The sequence below is a fragment of the Oncorhynchus tshawytscha genome, linkage group LG03 (assembly GCF_018296145.1).
Source record: "Oncorhynchus tshawytscha isolate Ot180627B linkage group LG03, Otsh_v2.0, whole genome shotgun sequence".
Taxonomy (NCBI): domain Eukaryota; kingdom Metazoa; phylum Chordata; class Actinopteri; order Salmoniformes; family Salmonidae; genus Oncorhynchus; species Oncorhynchus tshawytscha.
Genome location: NC_056431.1, coordinates 67776412 through 67798282, shown reverse-complemented (window position 1 = coordinate 67798282; position 21871 = coordinate 67776412). Strand labels below are relative to the sequence as shown.

The 21871-nt window shown below is 48.4% G+C and overlaps 1 protein-coding gene across 3 annotated transcripts in view; it reads left to right on the top strand.

The window, feature by feature from the left end:
• Window positions 1-21871, top strand: part of LOC112215060 (rho guanine nucleotide exchange factor 7-like) — a 51654-nt gene that overhangs the window by 1127 nt on the left and 28656 nt on the right. For all 3 annotated transcript variants that reach the window (XM_042319866.1, XM_042319868.1, XM_042319867.1), the window contains exons 2-10: window positions 3774-3858; window positions 12619-12820; window positions 12954-13042; window positions 17863-17957; window positions 18281-18376; window positions 18625-18747; window positions 20564-20702; window positions 21104-21163; window positions 21401-21547. In XM_042319866.1, coding sequence (XP_042175800.1) covers window positions 12622-12820; window positions 12954-13042; window positions 17863-17957; window positions 18281-18376; window positions 18625-18747; window positions 20564-20702; window positions 21104-21163; window positions 21401-21547 — 948 coding nt within the window. In that variant the 5' untranslated portion in view covers window positions 3774-3858; window positions 12619-12621. The remainder of the gene's footprint in view (window positions 1-3773; window positions 3859-12618; window positions 12821-12953; window positions 13043-17862; window positions 17958-18280; window positions 18377-18624; window positions 18748-20563; window positions 20703-21103; window positions 21164-21400; window positions 21548-21871) is intronic.

The following is a 21871-nucleotide window of genomic DNA, read 5'->3' as shown; positions in this document are numbered from 1 at the left end:
TCTAGAGTGAGCTGAGGACACACACACAAACACACAACACACACACACACACACACACACACACACACACACACACACACACACACACACACACACACACACACACACACACACACACACACACACACACACACACACACACACACAGAGTTTGGTACTGTGTCATTGCATAGAGGAGACATTGAACCCCCCAGTCTGGACAAAACCGCTCAGTGTTCATATTCACCGCTGACTCTCCCCACTAACACTGCAGGAGGAGAGAGAGAGAGAGAGAGAGAGAGGGCACTGTGGAATACAGGGGGCTAATATCATTTTGTCAATACAAATGTCAATACAAATTCTTCTCTCCTCAGATAACAATTTTCTAATGATCATCAGTGCAATAGAATGGCTATGGGATGGCTATGGGATGGCTATCTTCAATTTACCAGCACATCCATCCCTTGCCTAAAGACCAAGGCACTCCTTTTGGAATAGGTTTTATTGATTTAGAAAAGTAATCATTTGATTTGGCTTATCACTGATGCATTATGACTGCATACATTGAGACAGAATAACACTGGAATAGAGATGCTAAGCATTTCTCAATAATGGTCCTGATACAGTTTCGCTTTTTGCCCTAGCACTAACACACCTGATTCCAATCATCAAAGGCTTGAATCAGGTGTCTAAGAGCTAGGGCAAAAAGTAAAATGTGCGACCTTTAGGGACCCCGGGACCAGGATTGAGGAACACTGGTCGAGTACATAAACATGCATGTTTGAGGTTGGACTGATTCCAAACGGACTGCTTGTCTCACTCCTCTGAGTCCTGGGATGTTTCTGTGATGAGCCTCCCAGGTGTGCACTTGTCCCCTCCTTCAGACAGGCAGACATGGAACTCTTCACAGCAGCCCTCATACTGTAAGCATGTTTCCTTATAATCTGCTTAAGTGAGGGGAGGAGAGTAGGAAAGGAGATGGGAGGAGTGGAGGAGAGTGGGAGGAGTGGAGAAGGAGATGAGAGTAGAAGGAGGTGAAAGTAGAAGAAGAGGAGATGAGAGTAGGAGGATGGAAGGAGAGTAGAAAAAGGAGAGGAGATGAGAGTAGGAGGAGAGGAGATGAGAGTAGGAGGATGGGAGGAGAGGAGGAGATGAGAGTAGGAGGAGAGGAGATGAGAATAGGAGGATGGGAGATGAGAGTAGGAGGAGGAGAGGAGAGTAGGAGGAGGAGATGAGAATAGGAGGATGGGAGGAGAGGAGATGAGAGTAGGAGGAGAGGAGAGGAGGAGAGATGAGAGTAGGAGAAGGAGAGGAGATGAGAGTAGGAGGAGAGGAGATGAGAGTAGGAGGAGAGGAGGAGGAGTGGAGGAGGAGATGAGAGTAGAAGGAGGTGAAAGTAGAAGAAGAGGAGATGAGAGTAGGAGGATGGGAGGAGAGTAGAAGAAGGAGAGGAGATGAGAGTAGGAGGAGAGGAGATGAGAGTAGGAGGATGGGAGGAGAGTAGGAGAGGAGATGAGAGTAGGAGGAGAGGAGATGAGGGTAGGAGGAGAGGAGATGAGAGTAGGAGGAGAGGAGATGAAGGTAGGAGGAGAGGAGATGAGAGTAGGAGGAGAGGAGATGAGAGTAGGAGGATGGGAGGAGAGGAGGAAAGGAGAGTAGGAGGAGAGGAGATGAGAGTAGGAGGAGAGGAGATAAGAGTAGGAGGATGGGAGGAGAGTAGGAAGATATGAGAGTAGGAGCAGAGGAGATGAGAGTAGGAGGAGAGGAGATGAGAGTAGGAGGAGAGGAGATGAGAGTAGGAGGATGGGAGGAGAGTAGGAGAGGGGGACAGTAGGAGGAGAGGAGATGAGAGTAGGAGGAGAGGAGATGAGAGTAGGAGGATAGGAGATGAGAGTATGAGGAGGAGAGGAGAGAGTAGGAGGAGGAGAAGAGATGAGAATAGGAGGATGGGAGGAGAGGAGATGAGAGTAGGAGGAGAGGAGAGGAGGAGAGATGAGAGTAGGAGGATGGTAGGAGAGTAGGAGGAGGAGAGGAGATGAGAGTAGGAGGAGAGGAGATGAGAGTGGGAGGAGAGGAGATGAGAGGAGAGGAGGAGAGATGAGAGTAGGAGGATGGGAGGACAGTAGGAGGAGAGGAGATGAGAGTAGGAGGAGAGGAGAGGAGGAGAGATGAGAGTAGGAGGATGGGAGGAGAGTAGGAGAAGGAGAGGAGATGAGAGTAGGAGAGGAGGAGATGAGAGTAGGAGGATTGGAGGAGAGGAGGAGGAGGAGAGGAACTTCCTCTCTCCCTTGGAGTGGTCACTGATCTGATGTGATATTCTGGATAAGTGAAAGCCATGTAGTGGGACCCTGCCTTCATCTACCATGTCAGGTCTGGGATTGCCTTCTGTAAGGCAGGAAGAAGGGCCACGGAGAATCTAGTCCTTAGGCTTCCAGTTCTTATTAAACCCTAACGGTCAACATGTTGTTTCATGAACCCCTTTGGAGCATAGATCACATTGTGATGTCACTTTTTATGTGATGTCACTTTCACTTTTTTCTGCATGTCCTAAACCTCTGTATGAGATGGAGACGGAGGGAGGATGGAAGAGATGGAGCTAGAGGGAGAGATGGAGAGATGATGGATGGGAGAGATAGAGGATGGTAGAGAGGGAGAGATGGAGAGATGATGGATGGGAGAGATAGAGGATGGTAGAGAGGGAGAGATGGAGAGATGATGGATGGGAGAGAGGGAGAGATGGAGGTAGAGATAGGATGATATAAAAGGAGGGAGAGAGGTAGAGAGAGGGGGGGTCGAGATGTTTTTGTTGTTTTTGTTTTAACCATTATTTAACCAGGCAAGTCAGTTAAGAACACATTCTTATTTTCAATGACTGCCTAGGAACAGTGGGTTAACTGCCTGAGGGAGGGAGGTAGAGATGGTTGGAGGGAGGGAGGTAGAGATGGAGGGAGCTAGAGATGGAGGGAGGGGGTAGAGATGGAGGGAGGGGGTAGAGATGGAGGGAGGGAGGTAGAGATGGAGGGAGGGAGGTAGAGATGGAGGGAGCTAGAGATGGAGGGAGGGGGGTAGAGATGGAGGGAGGGGGTAGAGATGGAGGGAGGTAGAGATGGAGGGAGGGGGTAGAGATGGAGGGAGGTAGAGATGGAGAGAGGTAGAGATGGAGGGAGGGAGGTAGAGGTGGAGGGAGGTAGAGATGGAGGGAGGGAGGTAGAGATAGAGGGAGGTAGAGATGGAGGGAGGTATAGATGAAGGGGGAGGTAGAGATGGAGGGAGGGGGTAGAGATGGAGGGAGGTAGAGATGGAGGGACGGAGGTAGAGATGGAGGGAGAGGGGTAGAGATGGAGGGAGGTAGAGATGGAGGGAGAGATGGAGGGAGGGAGGGAGGGAGGGAAAGGGTGAGAATGATGCACAGGGAGAAAATAACACTACAGTATTCACAATCACTCCACAGGCCCAGTAACTCCAATCTATCAACTCCAGTCAACTACCTCTTCTTGTGCTCGCCTGCCACTTTCCTCAGTACACACTACCCTTGACAGTAGTAGACAGTCATTTGTGAAGAGAGCTGTCTGTATGCTGCTGGGATATTGTCCTAACTGCTGTTAGTGACTCTTATTGGTGGACTTGGCAGGCAGTGACCCAGCTCCAATATTTGGGGAAATGGGTTTTCCGCTGACTTTTTGGCATGTCTCCACGTATTTTAGCTTTGGCACTAATACCATGTCACACACAGGAATGATGTACACACACACACACACACACACACACTGACCGTTCTTTCTCTTGTCCCCTAGCCGTTTGAGCCCAGTGACCTGCTCCTAGGACTGAACTTCTCCAAGATACTCAGCAGTCTGGTGGCTCTGAACAACGTGACTGCAGGTTAGTCTGAAGTAGAGGTCGACCGATTAATCGAGTTTTCATAACAATCGGACATCTTTGGACGCCGATTTTAGTTAAGAACACATTCTTATTTTCAATGACGGCCTAGGAACGGTGGGTTAACTGCTTTGTCCAGGGGCAGAACAACAGATTTTTACCTTGTCAGCTCGGGGATTAAATCTTGCAACCTTACAGTTACCTAGTCCAACGCTCTAACCACCTGCTTTACATTGAACTCCACGAGGAGCCTGCAGTAAGTCAAGGTAAGTTGCTAGCTAGCATTAAACTTATCTTATAAAAAACAATCAATCAATCAATCATAATCACTAGTTAACTACACATGGTTGATGATATTACTAGTTTATCTAGCGTGCATATAATCAATGCGGTGCGTATCGTTGCTCCAATGTGTACCTAACCATAAACATCAATGCCGTTCTTAAAATCAATACACAGAGGTATATATAGTATAAACCTCCATATTTAGCTAAAAGAAATCCAGGTTAGCAGGCAATATTAACCAATATTAATATCTCCTCGTCATCTGAGGAACAGTAGTCAAGATCGGAGGGAGGTAGAGATGGAGGGAGGGAGGTAGAGTGGTATGTGCCCATGTTAGGTAGCGTGGTATGTGCCCATGTTAGGTAGCATGGTATGTGTCCATGTTAGGTAGCGTGGTATGTGTCCATGTTAGGTAGCGTGGTATGGTTAGGTGTGGTATGTGTCCATGTTAGGTAGCGTGGTATGTGTCCATGTTAGGTGGTATGTTAGGTAGCGTGGTATGTGTCCATGTTAGGTAGCGTGGTATGTGTCCATGTTAGGTAGCGTGGTATGTGTCCATGTTAGGTAGCGTGGTATGTGTCCATGTTAGGTAGCGTGGTATGTGTCCATGTTAGGTAGCGTGGTGTGTCCATGTTATGTGGTATGTGTCCATGTTAGGTAGCGTGGTATGTGTCCATGTTAGGTAGCGTGGTATGTGTCCATGTTAGGTAGCGTGGTATGTGTCCATGTTAGGTAGCGTGGTATGTGTCCATGTTAGGTAGCGTGGTATGTGTCCATGTTAGGTAGCGTGGTATGTGTCCATGTTAGGTAGCGTGGTATGTGTCCATGTTAGGTAGCGTGGTATGTGTCCATGTTAGGTGCGTGGTATGTGTCCATGTTAGGTAGCGTGGTATGTGTCCATGTTAGGTAGCGTGGTATGTGTCCATGTTAGGTAGCGTGGTATGTGTCCATGTTAGGTAGCGTGGTATGTGTCCATGTTAGGTAGCGTGGTATGTGTCCATGTTAGGTAGCGTGGTATGTGTCCATGTTAGGTAGCGTGGTATGTGTCCATGTTAGGTAGCGTGGTATGTGTCCATGTTAGGTAGTGTCCATGTTAGGTATGTGTGTCCATGTTAGGTAGCGTGGTATGTGTCCATGTTAGGTAGCGTGGTATGTGTCCATGTTAGGTAGTGGTATGTGTCCATGTTAGGTATGTGTCCATGTTAGGTAGCGTGGTATGTGTCCATGTTAGGTAGCGTGGTATGTGTCCATGTTAGGTAGCGTGGTATGTGTCCATGTTAGGTAGCGTGGTATGCCATGTTAGGTAGCGTGGTATGTGTCCATGTTAGGTAGCGTGGTATGTGTCCATGTTAGGTAGCGTGGTATGTGTCCATGTTAGGTAGCGTGGTATGTGTCCATGTTAGGTAGCGTGGTATGTGTCCATGTTAGGTAGCGTGGTATGTGTCCATGTTAGGTAGCGTGGTATGTGTCCATGTTAGGTAGCGTGGTATGTGTCCATGTTAGGTAGCGTGGTATGTGTCCATGTTAGGTAGCGTGGTATGTGTCCATGTTAGGTAGCGTGGTATGTGTCCATGTTAGGTAGCGTGGTATGTGTCCATGTTAGGTAGCGTGGTATGTGTCCATGTTAGGTAGCGTGGTATGTGTCCATGTTAGGTAGCGTGGTATGTCCATGTTAGGTAGCGTGGTATGTGTCCATGTTAGGTAGCGTGGTATGTGTCCATGTTAGGTAGCGTGGTATGTGTCCATGTTAGGTAGCGTGGTATGTGTCCATGTTAGGTAGCGTGGTATGTGTCCATGTTAGGTGTTAGGTAGCGTGGTATGTGTCCATGTTAGGTAGCGTGGTATGTGTCCATGTTAGGTAGCGTGGTATGTGTCCATGTTAGGTAGCGTGGTATGTGTCCATGTTAGGTAGCGTGGTATGTGTCCATGTTAGGTAGCGTGGTATGTGTCCATGTTAGGTAGCGTGGTATGTGTCCATGTTAGGTAGCGTGGTATGTGTCCATGTTAGGTAGCGTGGTATGTGTCCATGTTAGGTAGCGTGGTATGTGTCCATGTTAGGTAGCGTGGTATGTGTCCATGTTAGGTAGCGTGGTATGTGTCCATGTTAGGTAGCGTGGTATGTGTCCATGTTAGGTAGCGTGGTATGTGTCCATGTTAGGTAGCGTGGTATGTGTCCATGTTAGGTAGCGTGGTATGTGTCCATGTTAGGTAGCGTGGTATGTGTCCATGTTAGGTAGCGTGGTATGTGTCCATGTTAGGTAGCGTGGTATGTGTCCATGTTAGGTAGCCATGTGGTATGTGTCCATGTTAGGTAGCGTGGTATGTGTCCATGTTAGGTAGCGTGGTATGTGTCCATGTTAGGTAGCGTGGTATGTGTCCATGTTAGGTAGCGTGGTATGTGTCCATGTTAGGTAGCGTGGTATGTGTCCATGTTAGGTATGTGTCCATGTTAGGTAGCGTGGTATGTGTCCATGTTAGGTAGTGTCCATGTGGTATGTGTGTCCATGTTAGGTAGCGTGGTATGTGTCCATGTTAGGTAGCGTGGTATGTGTCCATGTTAGGTAGCGTGGTATGTGTCCATGTTAGCGTGGTATGTGTCCATGTTAGGTAGCGTGGTATGTGTCCATGTTAGGTAGCGTGGTATGTGTCCATGTTAGGTGGTAGTGTCCATGTTAGGTAGCGTGACCCATGTTAGGTAGCGTGGTATGTGTCCATGTTAGGTAGCCATGTGGTATGGTATGTCCATGTTAGGTAGCGTGGTATGTGTCCATGTTAGGTAGCGTGGTATGTGTCCATGTTAGGTAGCGTGGTATGTGTCCATGTTAGGTAGCGTGGTATGTGTCCATGTTAGGTAGCGTGGTATGTGTCCATGTTAGGTAGCGTGGTATGTGTCCATGTTAGGTATGTGTCCATGTTAGGTAGCGTATGTGTCCATGTTAGGTAGCGTGGTATGTGTCCATGTTAGGTAGCGTGGTATGTGTCCATGTTAGGTAGCGTGGTATGTGTCCATGTTAGGTAGCGTGGTATGTGTCCATGTTAGGTAGCGTGGTATGTGTCCATGTTAGGTAGCGTGGTATGTGTCCATGTTAGGTAGCGTGGTATGTGTCCATGTTAGGTAGCCCATGTTAGGTAGCGTGGTATGTGTCCATGTTAGGTAGCGTGGTATGTGTCCATGTTAGGTAGCGTGGTATGTGTCCATGTTAGGTAGCGTGGTATGTGTCCATGTTAGGTAGCGTGGTATGTGTCCATGTTAGGTAGCGTGGTATGTGTCCATGTTAGGTAGCGTGGTATGTGTCCATGTTAGGTAGCGTGGTATGTGTCCATGTTAGGTAGCGTGGTATGTGTCCATGTTAGGTAGCGTGGTATGTGTCCATGTTAGGTATGGTATGTGTCCATGTTAGGTAGCGTGGTATGTGTCCATGTTAGGTAGCGTGGTATGTGTCCATGTTAGGTAGCGTGGTATGTGTCCATGTTAGGTAGCGTGGTATGTGTCCATGTTAGGTAGCGTGGTATGTGTCCATGTTAGGTAGCGTGGTATGTGTCCATGTTAGGTAGCGTGGTATGTGTCCATGTTAGGTAGCGTGGTATGTGTCCATGTTAGGTAGCGTGGTATGTGTCCATGTTAGGTAGCGTGGTATGTGTCCATGTTAGGTAGCGTGGTATGTGTCCATGTTAGGTAGCGTGGTATGTGTCCATGTTAGTGTCCATGTTAGGTAGCGTGGTATGTGTCCATGTTAGGTAGCGTGGTATGTGTCCATGTTAGGTAGCGTGGTATGTGTCCATGTTAGGTAGCGTGGTATGTGTCCATGTTAGGTAGCGTGGTATGTGTCCATGTTAGGTAGCGTGGTATGTGTCCATGTTAGGTAGCGTGGTATGTGTCCATGTTAGGTAGCGTGGTATGTGTCCATGTTAGGTAGCGTGGTATGTGTCCATGTTAGGTAGCGTGGTATGTGTCCATGTTAGGTAGCGTGGTATGTGTCCATGTTAGGTAGCGTGGTATGTGTCCATGTTAGGTAGCGTGGTATGTGTCCATGTTAGGTAGCGTGGTATGTGTCCATGTTAGGTAGCGTGGTATGTGTCCATGTTAGGTAGCGTGGTATGTGTCCATGTTAGGTAGCGTGGTATGTGTCCATGTTAGGTAGCGTGGTATGTGTCCATGTTAGGTAGCGTGGTATGTGTCCATGTTAGGTAGCGTGGTATGTGTCCATGTTAGGTAGCGTGGTATGTGTCCATGTTAGGTAGTGGTATGTGTCCATGTTAGGTAGCGTGGTATGTGTCCATGTTAGGTAGCGTGGTATGTGTCCATGTTAGGTAGCGTGGTATGTGTCCATGTTAGGTAGCGTGGTATGTGTCCATGTTAGGTAGCCATGTTAGGTAGCGTGGTATGTGTCCATGTTAGGTAGCGTGGTATGTGTCCATGTTAGGTAGCGTGGTATGTGTCCATGTTAGGTAGCGTGGTATGTGTCCATGTTAGGTAGCGTGGTATGTGTCCATGTTAGGTAGCGTGGTATGTGTCCATGTTAGGTAGCGTGGTATGTGTCCATGTTAGGTAGCGTGGTATGTGTCCATGTTAGGTAGCGTGGTATGTGTCCATGTTAGGTAGCGTGGTATGTGTCCATGTTAGGTAGCGTGGTATGTGTCCATGTTAGGTAGCGTGGTATGTGTCCATGTTAGGTAGCGTGGTATGTGTCCATGTTAGGTAGCGTGGTATGTGTCCATGTTAGGTAGCGTGGTATGTGTCCATGTTAGGTAGCGTGGTATGTGTCCATGTTAGGTAGCGTGGTATGTGTCCATGTTAGGTAGCGTGGTATGTGTCCATGTTAGGTAGTGTCGTTAGGTATGTGTCCATGTTAGGTAGCGTGGTATTGTCCATGTTAGGTAGCGTGGTATGTGTCCATGTTAGGTAGCGTGGTATGTGTCCATGTTAGGTAGCGTGGTATGTGTCCATGTTAGGTAGCGTGGTATGTGTCCATGTTAGGTAGCGTGGTATGTGTCCATGTTAGGTAGCCCATGTTAGGTATGTGTCCATGTTAGGTAGCGTGGTATGTGTCCATGTTAGGTAGCGTGGTATGTGTCCATGTTAGGTAGCGTGGTATGTGTCCATGTTAGGTAGCGTGGTATGTGTCCATGTTAGGTAGCGTGGTATGTGTCCATGTTAGGTAGCGTGGTATGTGTCCATGTTAGGTAGCGTGGTATGTGTCCATGTTAGGTAGCGTGGTATGTGTCCATGTTAGGTAGCGTGGTATGTGCCCATGTTAGGTAGCGTGGTATGTGCCCATGTTAGGTAGCGTGGTATGTGCCCATGTTAATATTTATTAAATGAACTGAACACTGAAATACAAAACAACAAAGTGAAAGAACGAAGCGACAACGAAACAGTCCTTTCTGGTGAAGACACACAACATAAAATAATCACCCACAAAACACAGGTGGGAAAAGGCTACCTAAGTATGATTCTCAATCAGAGACAACAAACACATAGAAAAAATAACATAGACTACCCACCCCAACTCACGCCCTGACCAACCTAAAACAAAGACATAACAAAGGAACTAAGGTCAGAACGTGACAACCAGGTGAAATTGTTTCACTTCTCTTGCGTTCATTGCACATAGAGTCAGTGTATATGCAACAGTTTGGGCCGCCTAATTTGCCAGAATTTTATGTAATTATGACATAACATTGAAGGTTGTACAATGTAACAGCAATACTTACACTTCGGGATGCCATCCGTTAGATAAAATACAGAACGGTTCTGTATTTCACCGAAAGAATAAACGTCTTGTTTTCGAGATGATAGTTTCCGGATTCGACCATATTAATGACCGAAGGCTCTTATTTCTGTGTGTTATAATGTTATAATTAAGTCAATGATCTGATAGAGCAGTCTGAGCGATGGTAGGCACCAGCAGGCTCGTAAGCATTCATTCAAACAGCACTTTCGTGCGTTTTGCCAGCAGCTCTTTGCAATGCTTTAAGCACAGCGCTGTTTATGACTTTAAGCCTATCAACCCCCGAGATTAGACTGGTGTAACCGATGTGAAATAGCTAGCTAGTTAGCGGGGTGCACGCTAATAGTGTTTTAAACGTCATTCGCTCTGAGATTTGGAGGGGTTGTTCCCCTTGCTCTGCATGGGTAACAATGCTTCGAGGGTGGCTGTTGTCGATGTGTTCCTGGTTCGAGCCCAGGGAGGAGCGAGGAGAGGGACGGAAGCTATACTGTTACACTGGCAATACTAAAGTGCCTATAAGAACATCCAATAGTCAAAGGTTAATGAAATACAAATGGTATAGAGGAAATAGTCCTATAATTCCTATAATAACTACAACCAAAAACTCATGTTAATCTTGGAACTCCCTCTCCCGGATCCAGGAGAATTGTCATCAACTGACACTAATTAGCATAACGCAACGGACAAAAAATATTACTAGAAAATATTCATATTCATGAAATCACAAGTGAAATATATTGAAACACAGCTTAGCCTTTTGTTAATCACCCTGTCATCTCAGATTTTGAAATTATGCTTTACAGCCAAAGCAAGACAAGCATTTGTGTAAGTTTATCGATAGCCTAGCATAGCATTATGCCTAGCTAGCAACAGGCAGCTTGGTCACGAAAATCAGAAAAGCAATCAAATTAAATCCTTTACCTTTGATGAGCTTCGGATGTTTTCACTCACGAGACTCCCGGTTAGACAGCAAATGTTCATTTTGTCCCATAAAGATTATTTTTTATAGCCGAAACACAAACTTCACGTTTGGTAGAGAAATCCACCGGTCATGACAACGCCAAAAAATATTCCAAATTTGATCCATAATATCGACAGAAACATGGCAAATGTTTTTTATAATCAATCCTCAATGTGTTTTTCAAATATCTATTCGATAATATATCCACCGGGACAGGTGGCTTCTTAGTAGGAAAGAGAGAAACAATGGCCGCATTTGTCTTTTACGCACAAAACACTCTGAGAGCCTCCAGCTGACCACTGACGCAATGTTGTCGTTCAGGCTCATTTTTCAAAATAAAATAAAATAAAATGCAAATGAATTACTTAAAAATCATACAATGTGATTTTCTGGATTTTTGTTTTAGATTCCGTTTCTCACAGTTGAAGTGTACCTATGATAAAAATTACAGACCTCTACATGCTTTGTAAGTAGGAAAACCTGCAGAATCGGCAGTGTATCAAATACATGTTCTCCCCACTGTATGTATCTATGTCAAATGGAGATTTGTGTGGGCTAATCTTCAGGATTCAGGCCCTTCTTCAGGCCTTACTGAAGCTTCAGGCCGTCCCTTTCTTACTCTCTTCCCAATACCATACCTCCATTCTCTACCTCCCCCTCTCGTCTCTGCCTCCTCATCCCTCTGTCCTTTCCTCACCTCCCCCTCCCTACCTCTCATTCCACTCTTTATCTCTCCATCTCCATCTGTCCTCTTCTCTGTACCTCTTTACATTCCGCCCTCCTCCCCTCTATACCCCTCCTCCCCTCTCTACCTCCTCCTCCCCACTCTACCTCCCCCTCCCCTTTCCTCCCCTCTCGACCTCCTCCTCCCCTCTCTCCCCTCTCTACCTCGTCCTCCCCTCTCCTCGCCTCTCTACCTCCTCCTCCCCACTCTACCTCCTCCTCCCCACTCTACCTCCCCCTCCCCTTTCCTCCCCTCTCTACCTCCTCTTCCCCTCTCCTCCCCTCTCTACCTCGTCCTCCCCTCTCCTCGCCTCTCTACCTCCTCCTCCCCTCTCTACCCCTCTCCTCCCCTCTCTACCTCCTCCTCCTCCCCTCTACCCCTCTCCTCCCCTCTCTACCCCTCTCCTCCCCTCTCTACCTCCTCCTCCCCTCTCTACCTCCTCCTCCCCTATCTACCTATTCTGCTCCTCTCTACCCCTCTCCCCTCCTCCCCTCTCTACCTCCTCCTCCTCCCCTCTCTACCCCTCTCCTCCCCTCTCTACCCCTCTCCTCCCCTCTCTACCTCCTCCTCCCCTCTCTACCTCCTCCTCCCCTCTCTACCCCTCTCCTCCCCTCTCTACCCCTCTCCTCCCCTATCTACCCCTCTCCTCCCCTCTCTACCCCTCTCCTCCCCTCTCTATCCCTCTCCTCCCCTCTCTACCTCCTCCTCCCCTCTCTACCCCTCTCCTCCCCTCTCTACATCCTCCTCCTCCCCTCTCTACCCCTCTCCTCCCCTCTCTACCTCCCCCTCCTCCCCCTCTCTACCCCTCTCCTCCCCTCTCTACCTCCTCCTCCTCCCCTCTCTACCCCTCTCCTCCCCTCTCTATCCCTCTCCTCCCCTCTCTACCTCCTCCTCCCCTCTCTACCCCTCTCCTTCCCTCTCTACATCCTCCTCCTCCCCTCTCTACCCCTCTCCTCCCCTCTCTACCTCCTCCTCCTCCCCTCTCTACCCCTCTCCTCCCCTCTCTACCTCCTCCTCCTCCCCTCTCTACCCCTCTCCTCCCCTCCCTACCTCCCCTATAGGACATGTGTGAGGGCAGCCGGACGCAGCTATTGGTCAAGGCTCGCTTCAACTTTGAGCAGACCAATGAGGACGAGCTGTCCTTCAACAAGAGTGATGTCATCAACGTGACACGCCAGGAGGAGGGCGGCTGGTGGGAGGGGAGCCTCAACGGCAAGACCGGCTGGTTCCCTAGCAACTATGTCCGTGAGATTAAAGGCTGTGGTAGGTGTCCCCTCTGTATTCCTGCAACTGGACCTCACATAGTATCAGAAAGAAGGTCTGATGTGGAGGGATAACTCATTTCTCCCTTTCTCTCTCTCTCTACTCTCTCTCTTTCTCCCCCTCTCCCTCTCAGACAAACAAGTGTCTCCCAAATCTGGGACCCTGAAGAGTCCTCCAAAAGGCTTTGACACTACAGCCATCAGCAAGACCTACTACAACCTGGTATGAGCTGGTCATCATGTCTCTCTTTCCTTCTGGCTCGATGGACATTACTCTTAAAGCTGTTGCTCCACCTAGTTCTCTGTATGTGTGTGTTTCCCTGACATTTTAATGTCAGTCCATGCTCTGGGTTATGGAGATGAAAGAACACGGAAATACATATAACATATAACCTGAATATAAGAACATATAAGATAAATAACATATTTTGTACATAAATAAGAACATATAAGATATAATAACATATAAACAAATAAGAACACATAAACGAAACACTGAATAAAAAAAATAAAACGAAACACGTGTTTTGTACATAAATAAATAGCCTTTAAACACATGTCTAAAATAAATAGCCGCAGGTGCCTTTAAACCACGGCTTGTAACATTAAAACAAATGAACTTTAACACAAATAAATAGCCTTTAAACGAAACACGGCTTGTAACAAAAATAAATAGGCCTTTAAACGAAACATGGCTTGTAACAAAAATAAATAGGCCTTTAAACGAAACATGGCTTGTAACAAAAATAAATAGGCCTTTAAACGAAACATGGCTTGTAACAAAAATAAATAGGCCTTTAAACGAAACATGGCTTGTAACAAAAATAAATAAATAGGCCTAAATTTTAAACTAAAAAAATAAATAGGCACGGGCTTGTAACAAAAATAAATAGGCCTTTAAACGAAACACGGCTTGTAACAAAAATTAAAAAATAGCAGTAAACAGCAGCCTACCAAGAAAGTCATTGGTCACTATCTTCCTCCTCCTGTGCACTGAAACCACTGAAGTCATCTCCTTCGGTGTCGGAGTTGAATAGCCTCAGAATTGCTTCATTCGATGTTGGATCGTTTTCATTGTCGCTCTCGTCACTTTCATCCGGAGGCAAATACCCCGCTGAGCTCATGCTGCCCCTTCAACACGCAGCAGTCCAGCCTTTCCAAACCCGTTGATGATAGTGGATTATTTGACAATGCTCCACGCTGTCAGGACCCACTGGCAGACTTGACCATAAGTTGCTTTTCGCCTGCGGCCCATTTTAGTGAAGGATTTCTCCCCACTTGTCATCCAAGCCTCCCACTGAACACGGAGCGCCACCTTAAATGCACGATTTACACTGATGTCGAGTGGCTGCAAATACTTTGTTGTGCCCCCAGGAATCACAGCTGGAATTGAGTTTCACAGAATCTGTTATGTGGGCCCTCATGCTGTCCAACACGAGCAATGCCTTGTTCTTGTGAAAGAATCCTCCCGGTCTCTTGCCGTAACCCTCCGTATACCATTCATGCATTAGGCCTTCCGTCATCCATCCTTTCTGGTTGACTTTCACAACAATTCCTCTCGGGAATCTTTTCTCAGAACACAGGTGAAGTGCGTTTTTTCATGCCCAGTTGTTTTCAGCGTGACGGATGATTCGCCTTTCCTGTTGACAGTCCGAGTGAGAGGCAGGTCAAACGTCAGAGGAACCTCATCCATATTTATGATGTCGTGCGGGCCGATGGAATGCTCCGCTATCTTTGCATCAGTGAATTTGGGGAGTTTGAAACCTTTTCCTCGTAGTCGGGAGGGAGCTGCTGACACAGACTCGTCCGTACCCTGATGGACAGGCCTTTACGTCTCATAAATCTTAGACACCACGATGGTCCACCTCTAAAATCCTCAAACTTCATTGCGGTGGCGATTGTTTTGGCTTTCAGTCGGATCTGCACAGTTGAAACACCTCGGCCGTCTGCTCTCTGTGTGTTGACCCAGTCTTCAAGCTCATTTTCTAGTTCGGGCCATCTGCTTTTCTTCCCTCTGAAAGCTTTTGTTGTCTTTCTGCACTGAGTCAGTTCCTCACGCTGCTGTTTCCAACGTCTTATCATCGACTCATTAAGGCCAAGCTCCCGTGCAGCAGCTCTATTTCCTTTTCCAACAGCCAGATCGATCGCCTTCAACTTGAAAGCTGCATCATATGCATTTCTCTGTGTCTTTGCCATGATGAGGGTGACAAAATGACTACCGTAATCAGAATGATGGGAAGTTTGAGCGTGCTCGATTTACGTCACATTATGTGACGGTGCTCAGTTTTTTGGCGGCATGAATCTTGTGAAAGAGGGAAAAATCCATAAATTAGCCGCGTCATTGTATAAACCGCGAGGTTCAAAGCGTGGGAAAAAAGTAGCGGCTTATAGTCCGGAAATTACGGTACTATACTAGAGAGAGAGGGAGTCTATACACTACACCCCTCTATTCATCCTCTGTACACTACACCTCTCTATTTCTCCTCTGTACACTACACCTCTCTATTTCTCCTCTGTACACTACACCTCTCTATTCATCCTCTGTACACTACACCTCTCTATTCATCCTCTGTACACTACACCTCTCTATTCATCCTCTGTACACTACACCTCTATTTCTCCTCTGTACACTACACCTCTCTATTCCTCTGTACACTACACCTCTCTATTTCTCCTCTGTACACTACACCTCTCTATTTCTCCTCTGTACTCTGTCTGTACTACACCTCTCTATTTCTCCTCTGTACACTACACCCCTCTATTCATCCTCTGTACACTACACCTCTCTATTTCTCCTCTGTACACTACACCTCTCTATTTCTCCTCTGTACACTACACCTCTCTATTCATCCTCTGTACACTACACCTCTCTATTCATCCTCTGTACACTACACCTCTCTATTTCTCCTCTGTACACTACACCTCTCTATTTCTCCTCTGTACACTACACCCCTCTATTTATCCTCTGTACACTACACCTCTCTATTTCTCCTCTGTACACTACACTACACCTCTCTTTTATCCTCTGTATCCTCTTTTTCTCCTCTGTACACTACACCACTACACCTCTCTATTTCTCCTCTGTACACTACACCTCTCTATTTCTCCTCTCTACACTACACCTCTCTTTTTTCTCCTCTTTACACTACACCTCTCTATTTCTCCTCTGTACAATACACCTCTCTATTTCTCCTCTCTACACTACACCTCTCTATTTCTCCTCTGTACACTACACCTCTCTATTTCTCTGTACACTACACCTCTCTATTTCTCCTATGTACAATACACCTCTCTATTTCCCCTCTTTACACTACACCTCTTTATTTCTCCTCTGTACAATACACCTCTCTATTTCTCCTCTGTACAATACACCTCTCTATTTCTCCTCTCTACACTACACCTCTCTATTTCTCCTCTGTACACTACACCTCTCTATTTCTCCTCTGTGCACTACACCTCTCTATTTCTCCTCTGTGCACTAACACCTCTCTATTTATCCTCTGTACACCACACCTCTCTATTTCTCCTCTGTACACTACACCTCTCTATTTCTCCTCTGTACACTACACCTCTCTATTTCTCTGTACACTACACCTCTCTATTTCTCCTCTGTACACTACACCTCTCTATTTCTCTGTACACTACACCTCTCTATTTCTCCTATGTACAATACACCTCTCTAGTTCCCCTCTTTACACTACACCTCTCTATTTCTCCTCTGTACAATACACCTCTCTATTTCTCCTCTGTACACTACACCTCTCTATTTCTCCTCTCTACACTACACCTCTCTATTTCTCCTCTGTACACTACACATCTCTATTTCTCCTCTGTGCACTACACCTCTCTATTTCTCCTCTGTGCACTAACACCTCTCTATTTATCCTCTGTACACTATACCTCTCCATTTCCACCCTACACTACACCTCTCTATTTCTTATGGCTTTATCCCCACACCCCCTCTGTCCTTCTTCACTCCAAAAACCTGTCTAGTCCTGGAGTAACTCCCTGACCTGTCTAGTCCTGGAGTAACTCCCTGACCTGTCTAGTCCTGGAGTAACTCCCTGACCTGTCTAGTCCTGGAGTAACTCCCTGACCTGTCTAGTCCTGGAGTAACTCCTGACCTGTCTAGTCCAGGAGTAACTCCTGACCTGTCTAGTCCTGGAGTAACTCCCTGACCTGTCTAGCCCAGGAGTAACTCCCTGACCTGTCTAGTCCAGTAGTAACTCCCTGACCTGTCTAGTCCTGGAGTAACTCCCTGACCTGTCTTGTCCTGGAGTAACTCCCTGACCTGTCTAGTCCTGGAGTAACTTAGTCCTGGAGTAACTCCCTGACCTGTCTAGTCCTGGAGTAACTCCCTGACCTGTCTAGTCCTGGAGTAACTCCCTGACCTGTCTTGTCCTGGAGTAACTCCCTGACCTGTCTAGTCCTGGAGTAACTCCTGACCTGTCCTGGAGTAACTCCCTGACCTGTCTAGTCCTGGAATAACTCCCTGACCTGTCTAGTCCTGGAGTAATTCCCTGACCTGTCTAGTCCTGGAGTAACTCCCTGACCTGTCTAGTCCTGGAGTAACTCCCTGACCTGTCTAGTCCTGGAGTAACTCCCTGACCTGTCTAGTCCTGGAGTAACTCCCTGACCTGTCTAGTCCTGGAGTAACTCCCTGACCTGTCTAGTCCAGGAGTAACTCCCTGACCTGTCTAGTCCAGTAGTAACTCTCTGACCTTAGTCCTGGAGTAACTCCCTGACCTGTCTAGTCCTGGAGTAACTCCCTGACCTGTCTAGTCCAGAAGTAACTCTCTGACCTGTCTAGTCCTGGAGTATCTCCCTGTCAGAGAGACTGTTTAGAGGCCCTGGGCCAATGGGAGGACAAGGGTGAGGGGTTAGGAGTCAGAGGGAGTGAAAGTGTTCAGAGTTACAAAGACACACTCTCTCCCTCTGTCTCTTTCTCTCTCTTTCTCTCTTTCTCTCTTTCTCTGTCTGTCTGTCTGTCTGTCTGTCTTTCTCTCTCTCTCTCTCTCTCTTTCTCTCTCTTTCTCCCCCCAGGTGCTGCAGAACATTTTAGAAACAGAGACAGAATATTCCAAGGACCTCCAGAGCCTTCTGACTAACTACCTGCGATCTCTCCAGAGCACAGAGAAGTAAGGTCCACTAGTAGTGCTGTATTCAACCAACCTTACTCTGTCTGTCTGTCTGTCTGTCTGTCTGTCTGTCTGTCTGTCTGTCTGTCTGTCTGTCTGTCTGTCTGTCTGTCTGTCTGTCTGTCTGTCTGTCTGTCTGTCTGTCTGTCTGTCTGTCTGTGTCTGTGTCTGTGTCTGTGTCTGTGTCTGTGTCTGTGTCTGTGTCTGTCTGTGTCTGTGAGTGATGACGACATATGGCCGCTGGTTGGTTTTATTCCAAAACTCCTGCTCTCTCCCTCTCTCATCCTCCTCTCCCCCTTCCCTCCCCTCTCCTCTCTCTCCAGACTGAGCAGTACAGATGTGTATCTGATCCTGGGGAACCTGGAGGAGATCAGCACCTTCCAGCAGATGCTCGTCCAATCACTGGAGGAGTGCACCAAGTAAGTCCTACCTTTCCACCAATCAGCATCACAGGGATCAGAGAAAGAACCTGTCACTGCTGGTCTAATCCAATCAGATCTGTCCTGCTGCTACTTGGGATATGTCAAGGCAGTTTCCCTTTGAGGTAAATAAAGGATATAGGGATATCTAGTGGTTGGTTGTGGTACTACAGTGGTCCTTAATTCAGTCAGCTTGTCATCGTTGTGCTACAGAGACACACATCTTGTGTGTGTTTTCCCATGTGCAGACTTCCAGAGAGCCAGCAGAAGGTAGGGAGCTTCTTCCTGAATCTCATGCCCCAGATGAAGGCTCTCTATGTGGGTTACTGCTCCAACCACCCCTCTGCAGTCAACGTGCTCACCCAGCACAGGTAACTTAGACCCCATGCAGCATGAACCTGATGTCATAGCATCCCTACTATACAACAAGGATGTATTGTTACACAAGCAACTAGTGTATAATTAGGTCTATAATTAGGTAACTATAACTAGGTCAATAACTAGGTCTATAATTAGACCTGTCAATTCAATTATCCCCCCTCTCCCTACCCTCTCTCTCTCCTTTCCCTACCCTCTCTCTCTCTCTCTCTCCTGCCCCCCCTCTCTCTCTCCTGCCCTCCCTCTCTCTCTCCTGCCCTCCCTCTCTCTCTCCTGCCCCCTCTCTCTCCTCTCCCCCTCTCTCTCTCCTCTCCCCTTTCTCTCTCCTGCCCCCTCTCTCTCTCTCCTCTCCCCACATTCTCTCCTCTCCCCCTCTCTCTCTACTCTCCCCCTCTCTCTCTCCTGCCCCCCCTCTCCCTCCTCTCCCTCCTCTCTCTCTCCTCTCTCTCTCCTCTCCCCCTCTCTCTCTTCTGCCCCTCTCTCTCTCCTCTCCCCCTCTCTCTCTCCTGCCCCCCTCTCTCCTCTCCCCTCTCTCTCTCCTGCCCCCTCCCTCTCTCTCTCCTCTCCCCCACTTTCTCTCTCCTCTCCCCCCTCTCTCTCTACTCCCCCTCACTCTCTCTCCTGCCCCCCTCCTCTCTCCCTCCTCTCCCTCCTCTCTCTCCCCACTTTCTCTCTCCTCTCCCCCTCTCTCTCCTGCCCCCTCTCTCCTTCCTCTCCCTCCTCTCTCTCTCTCTCCTCTCCCTCTCTCTCTCTCCTCTCCCTCCTCTCTCTCTCCTCTCCCCCTCTCTCTCCTGCCCCCTCTCTCTCCTCTCCCTCCTCTCTCTCCTCTACCCCCCTCTCTCTCTCTCTCTCCCCCCTCTCTCTCTCCTGCCCCCTCTCTCCCTCCTCCTCCCTCCCCCTCTCTCTCCTGCCCCCTCTCTCCCTCCTCTCCCTCTTCTCTCTCTCCTCTCCCCCCCTCTCTCTCCTCCCCCCCTCTCTCCCCCTCCTCTCTCTCTCCTCTCCCTCCTCTCTCTCTCCTCTCTCCTCCTCTCTCTCTCCTCTCTCTCTCTCCTCCTCCCCCCTCTCTCTCTCCCCCTCTCTCTCCTGCCCCCTCCCTCTCTCTCCCTCTCCCCCTCCTCTCTTTCTCTCTCTCCTCTCCCCCTCTCTCTCTCTCTCTCCCTCCTCTCTCTCCCTCTCCTGCCCCCTTCTCTCCCTCCTCTCCCTCTTCTCTCTCTCCCCTCCCCCTCTCTCTCCTGCCCCCCTCTCTCCCTCCTCTCCCTCCTCTCTCTCCTCTCCCCCTCTCTCTCCTCTCCCCCTCTCTCTCTCCTCTCTCTCTCTCTCTCCTCTCCCTCTCTCTCTCTCTCCCTCCTCTCTCTCTCCTCCCCCTCCTCTCTCTCTCCTCTCCCCTCCCTCTCTCTCTCCTCCCCCTCTCTCCTCTCCCTCCTCCCTCTCTCTCTCTCTCTCCCCCTCTCTCTCCCTCTCCCCCTCTCTCTCTCCTCTCCCCCTCTCTCTCCTCCCCCTCTCCCTCCTCTCCCTCTCTCTCCTGCCCCCTCTCTCCTCCTCTCCCTCTTCTCTCTCCTCTCTCCCCCTCTCTCTCCTGCCCCCTTCTCTCCCCTCTCCTCTTCCCCTCCTCTCCCCCTCTCTCTCCCCTGCCCCCTCTCTCCCTCCTCTCCCTCCTCTCTCTCTCCTCTCCCCCTCTCTCTCCTGCCCCCATCCTCTCCCTCCTCTCCCCCTCTCTCTCTCCTGCCCCCTCTCTCCCTCCTCTCCCTCCTCTCTCTCTCTCCTCTCCTCCTCTCTCTCTCCTGCCCCCCTCTCTCCCTCTCTCTCCAGTGAGGAGCTGGGGGAGTTTATGGAGGGGAAAGGAGCCAGTAGTCCAGGTATCCTGACTCTGACCACAGGTCTCAGTAAACCCTTCATGAGGCTGGACACATACCCCACACTAACGAAGGAACTGGAGAGACACATGGAGGTGTGTGTGTGTAATAGAATGACCTCAATCACGGATGATGTATGTGTTTGTGTGTGTGTGTTTGTGTGTGTGACACGTGTAGGTGTGTGTTCGTAATAGAATGACCTCAATCACTGATGATGTATGTGTTTGTGTGTGTGTGTGTGTGTGACACGTGTAGGTGTGTGTTCGTAATAGAATGACCTCAATCACTGATGATGTGTGTGTGTGTGTGTGTGTGTGTGTGTGTGTGTGTGTGTGTGTGTGTGTGTGTGTAGCTGTAGAACTGTTGTCTTCTGTGTAAGAGGACGCCGTCATTCACTAATAGTGGTGTGTGTGTGTGTGTGTGTGTGTGTGTGTGTGTGTGTGTGTGTGTGTGTGTGTGTGTGTGTGTGTGTGTGTGTATGTGTGTATAACTGTAGGAGAGTCACCCCGACCTGCCAGACATCCAGAAGTGTATGACAACATTCAACAGCCTCTCGGTGAGTCACACCCACTCCAACATGGCCTCTTGTTTCCATGGTTACCTCATTAGCAGTGACGTGCGAGTCATGAGTCAACATATTATACTGTAATGATATCAGTATGTATCACTTGTACACACACAGTCATTATGTGTCTATGGATGCACATTGTTACATTGTTTCTGTGGTCATGGTGCTGATGCTGTTCCCATGGCAACCCATGGTGTGGTGCTGATGGTGTTTCCGTGGCGACAGGCCCAGTGCCAGGAGGTGAGGAAGAGGAAGGAGCTGGAGCTGCAGATAGTGACTGAGTCCATCAGGCTGTGGAAGGGAGAGGACATCAGAACACTGGGCTCTGTTCTCTACATGAGTCAGGCTCTGGTTAACAGCCCAGGAGCAGAGGTCAGAGGAAAACCTAACAACAACCTTACAGTAACATTAGAATAATAACTGATGATTTACTGATGAGGAAAACACTATTAACAGTGGCTTCTCTCTCTCTCTCTCTCTCTCTTACCTCTCTCTCTCTCTCTCCCTCTCTCTCTCTCTCTCTCTCCTGTCTTACCTCTCTCTCTCTCTCTCTCTCTCTCTCTCTCTCTCTCTCTCTCTTACCTCTCTCTCTTACTCTCTCTCCCTCTCTCTTACCTCTCTCTCTCTTCTCTTACCTCTCTCTTCCCTCTCTCTCTCTCTCTCTCTTACTTCTCTCTTACCTTTCTCTCTCTCTCT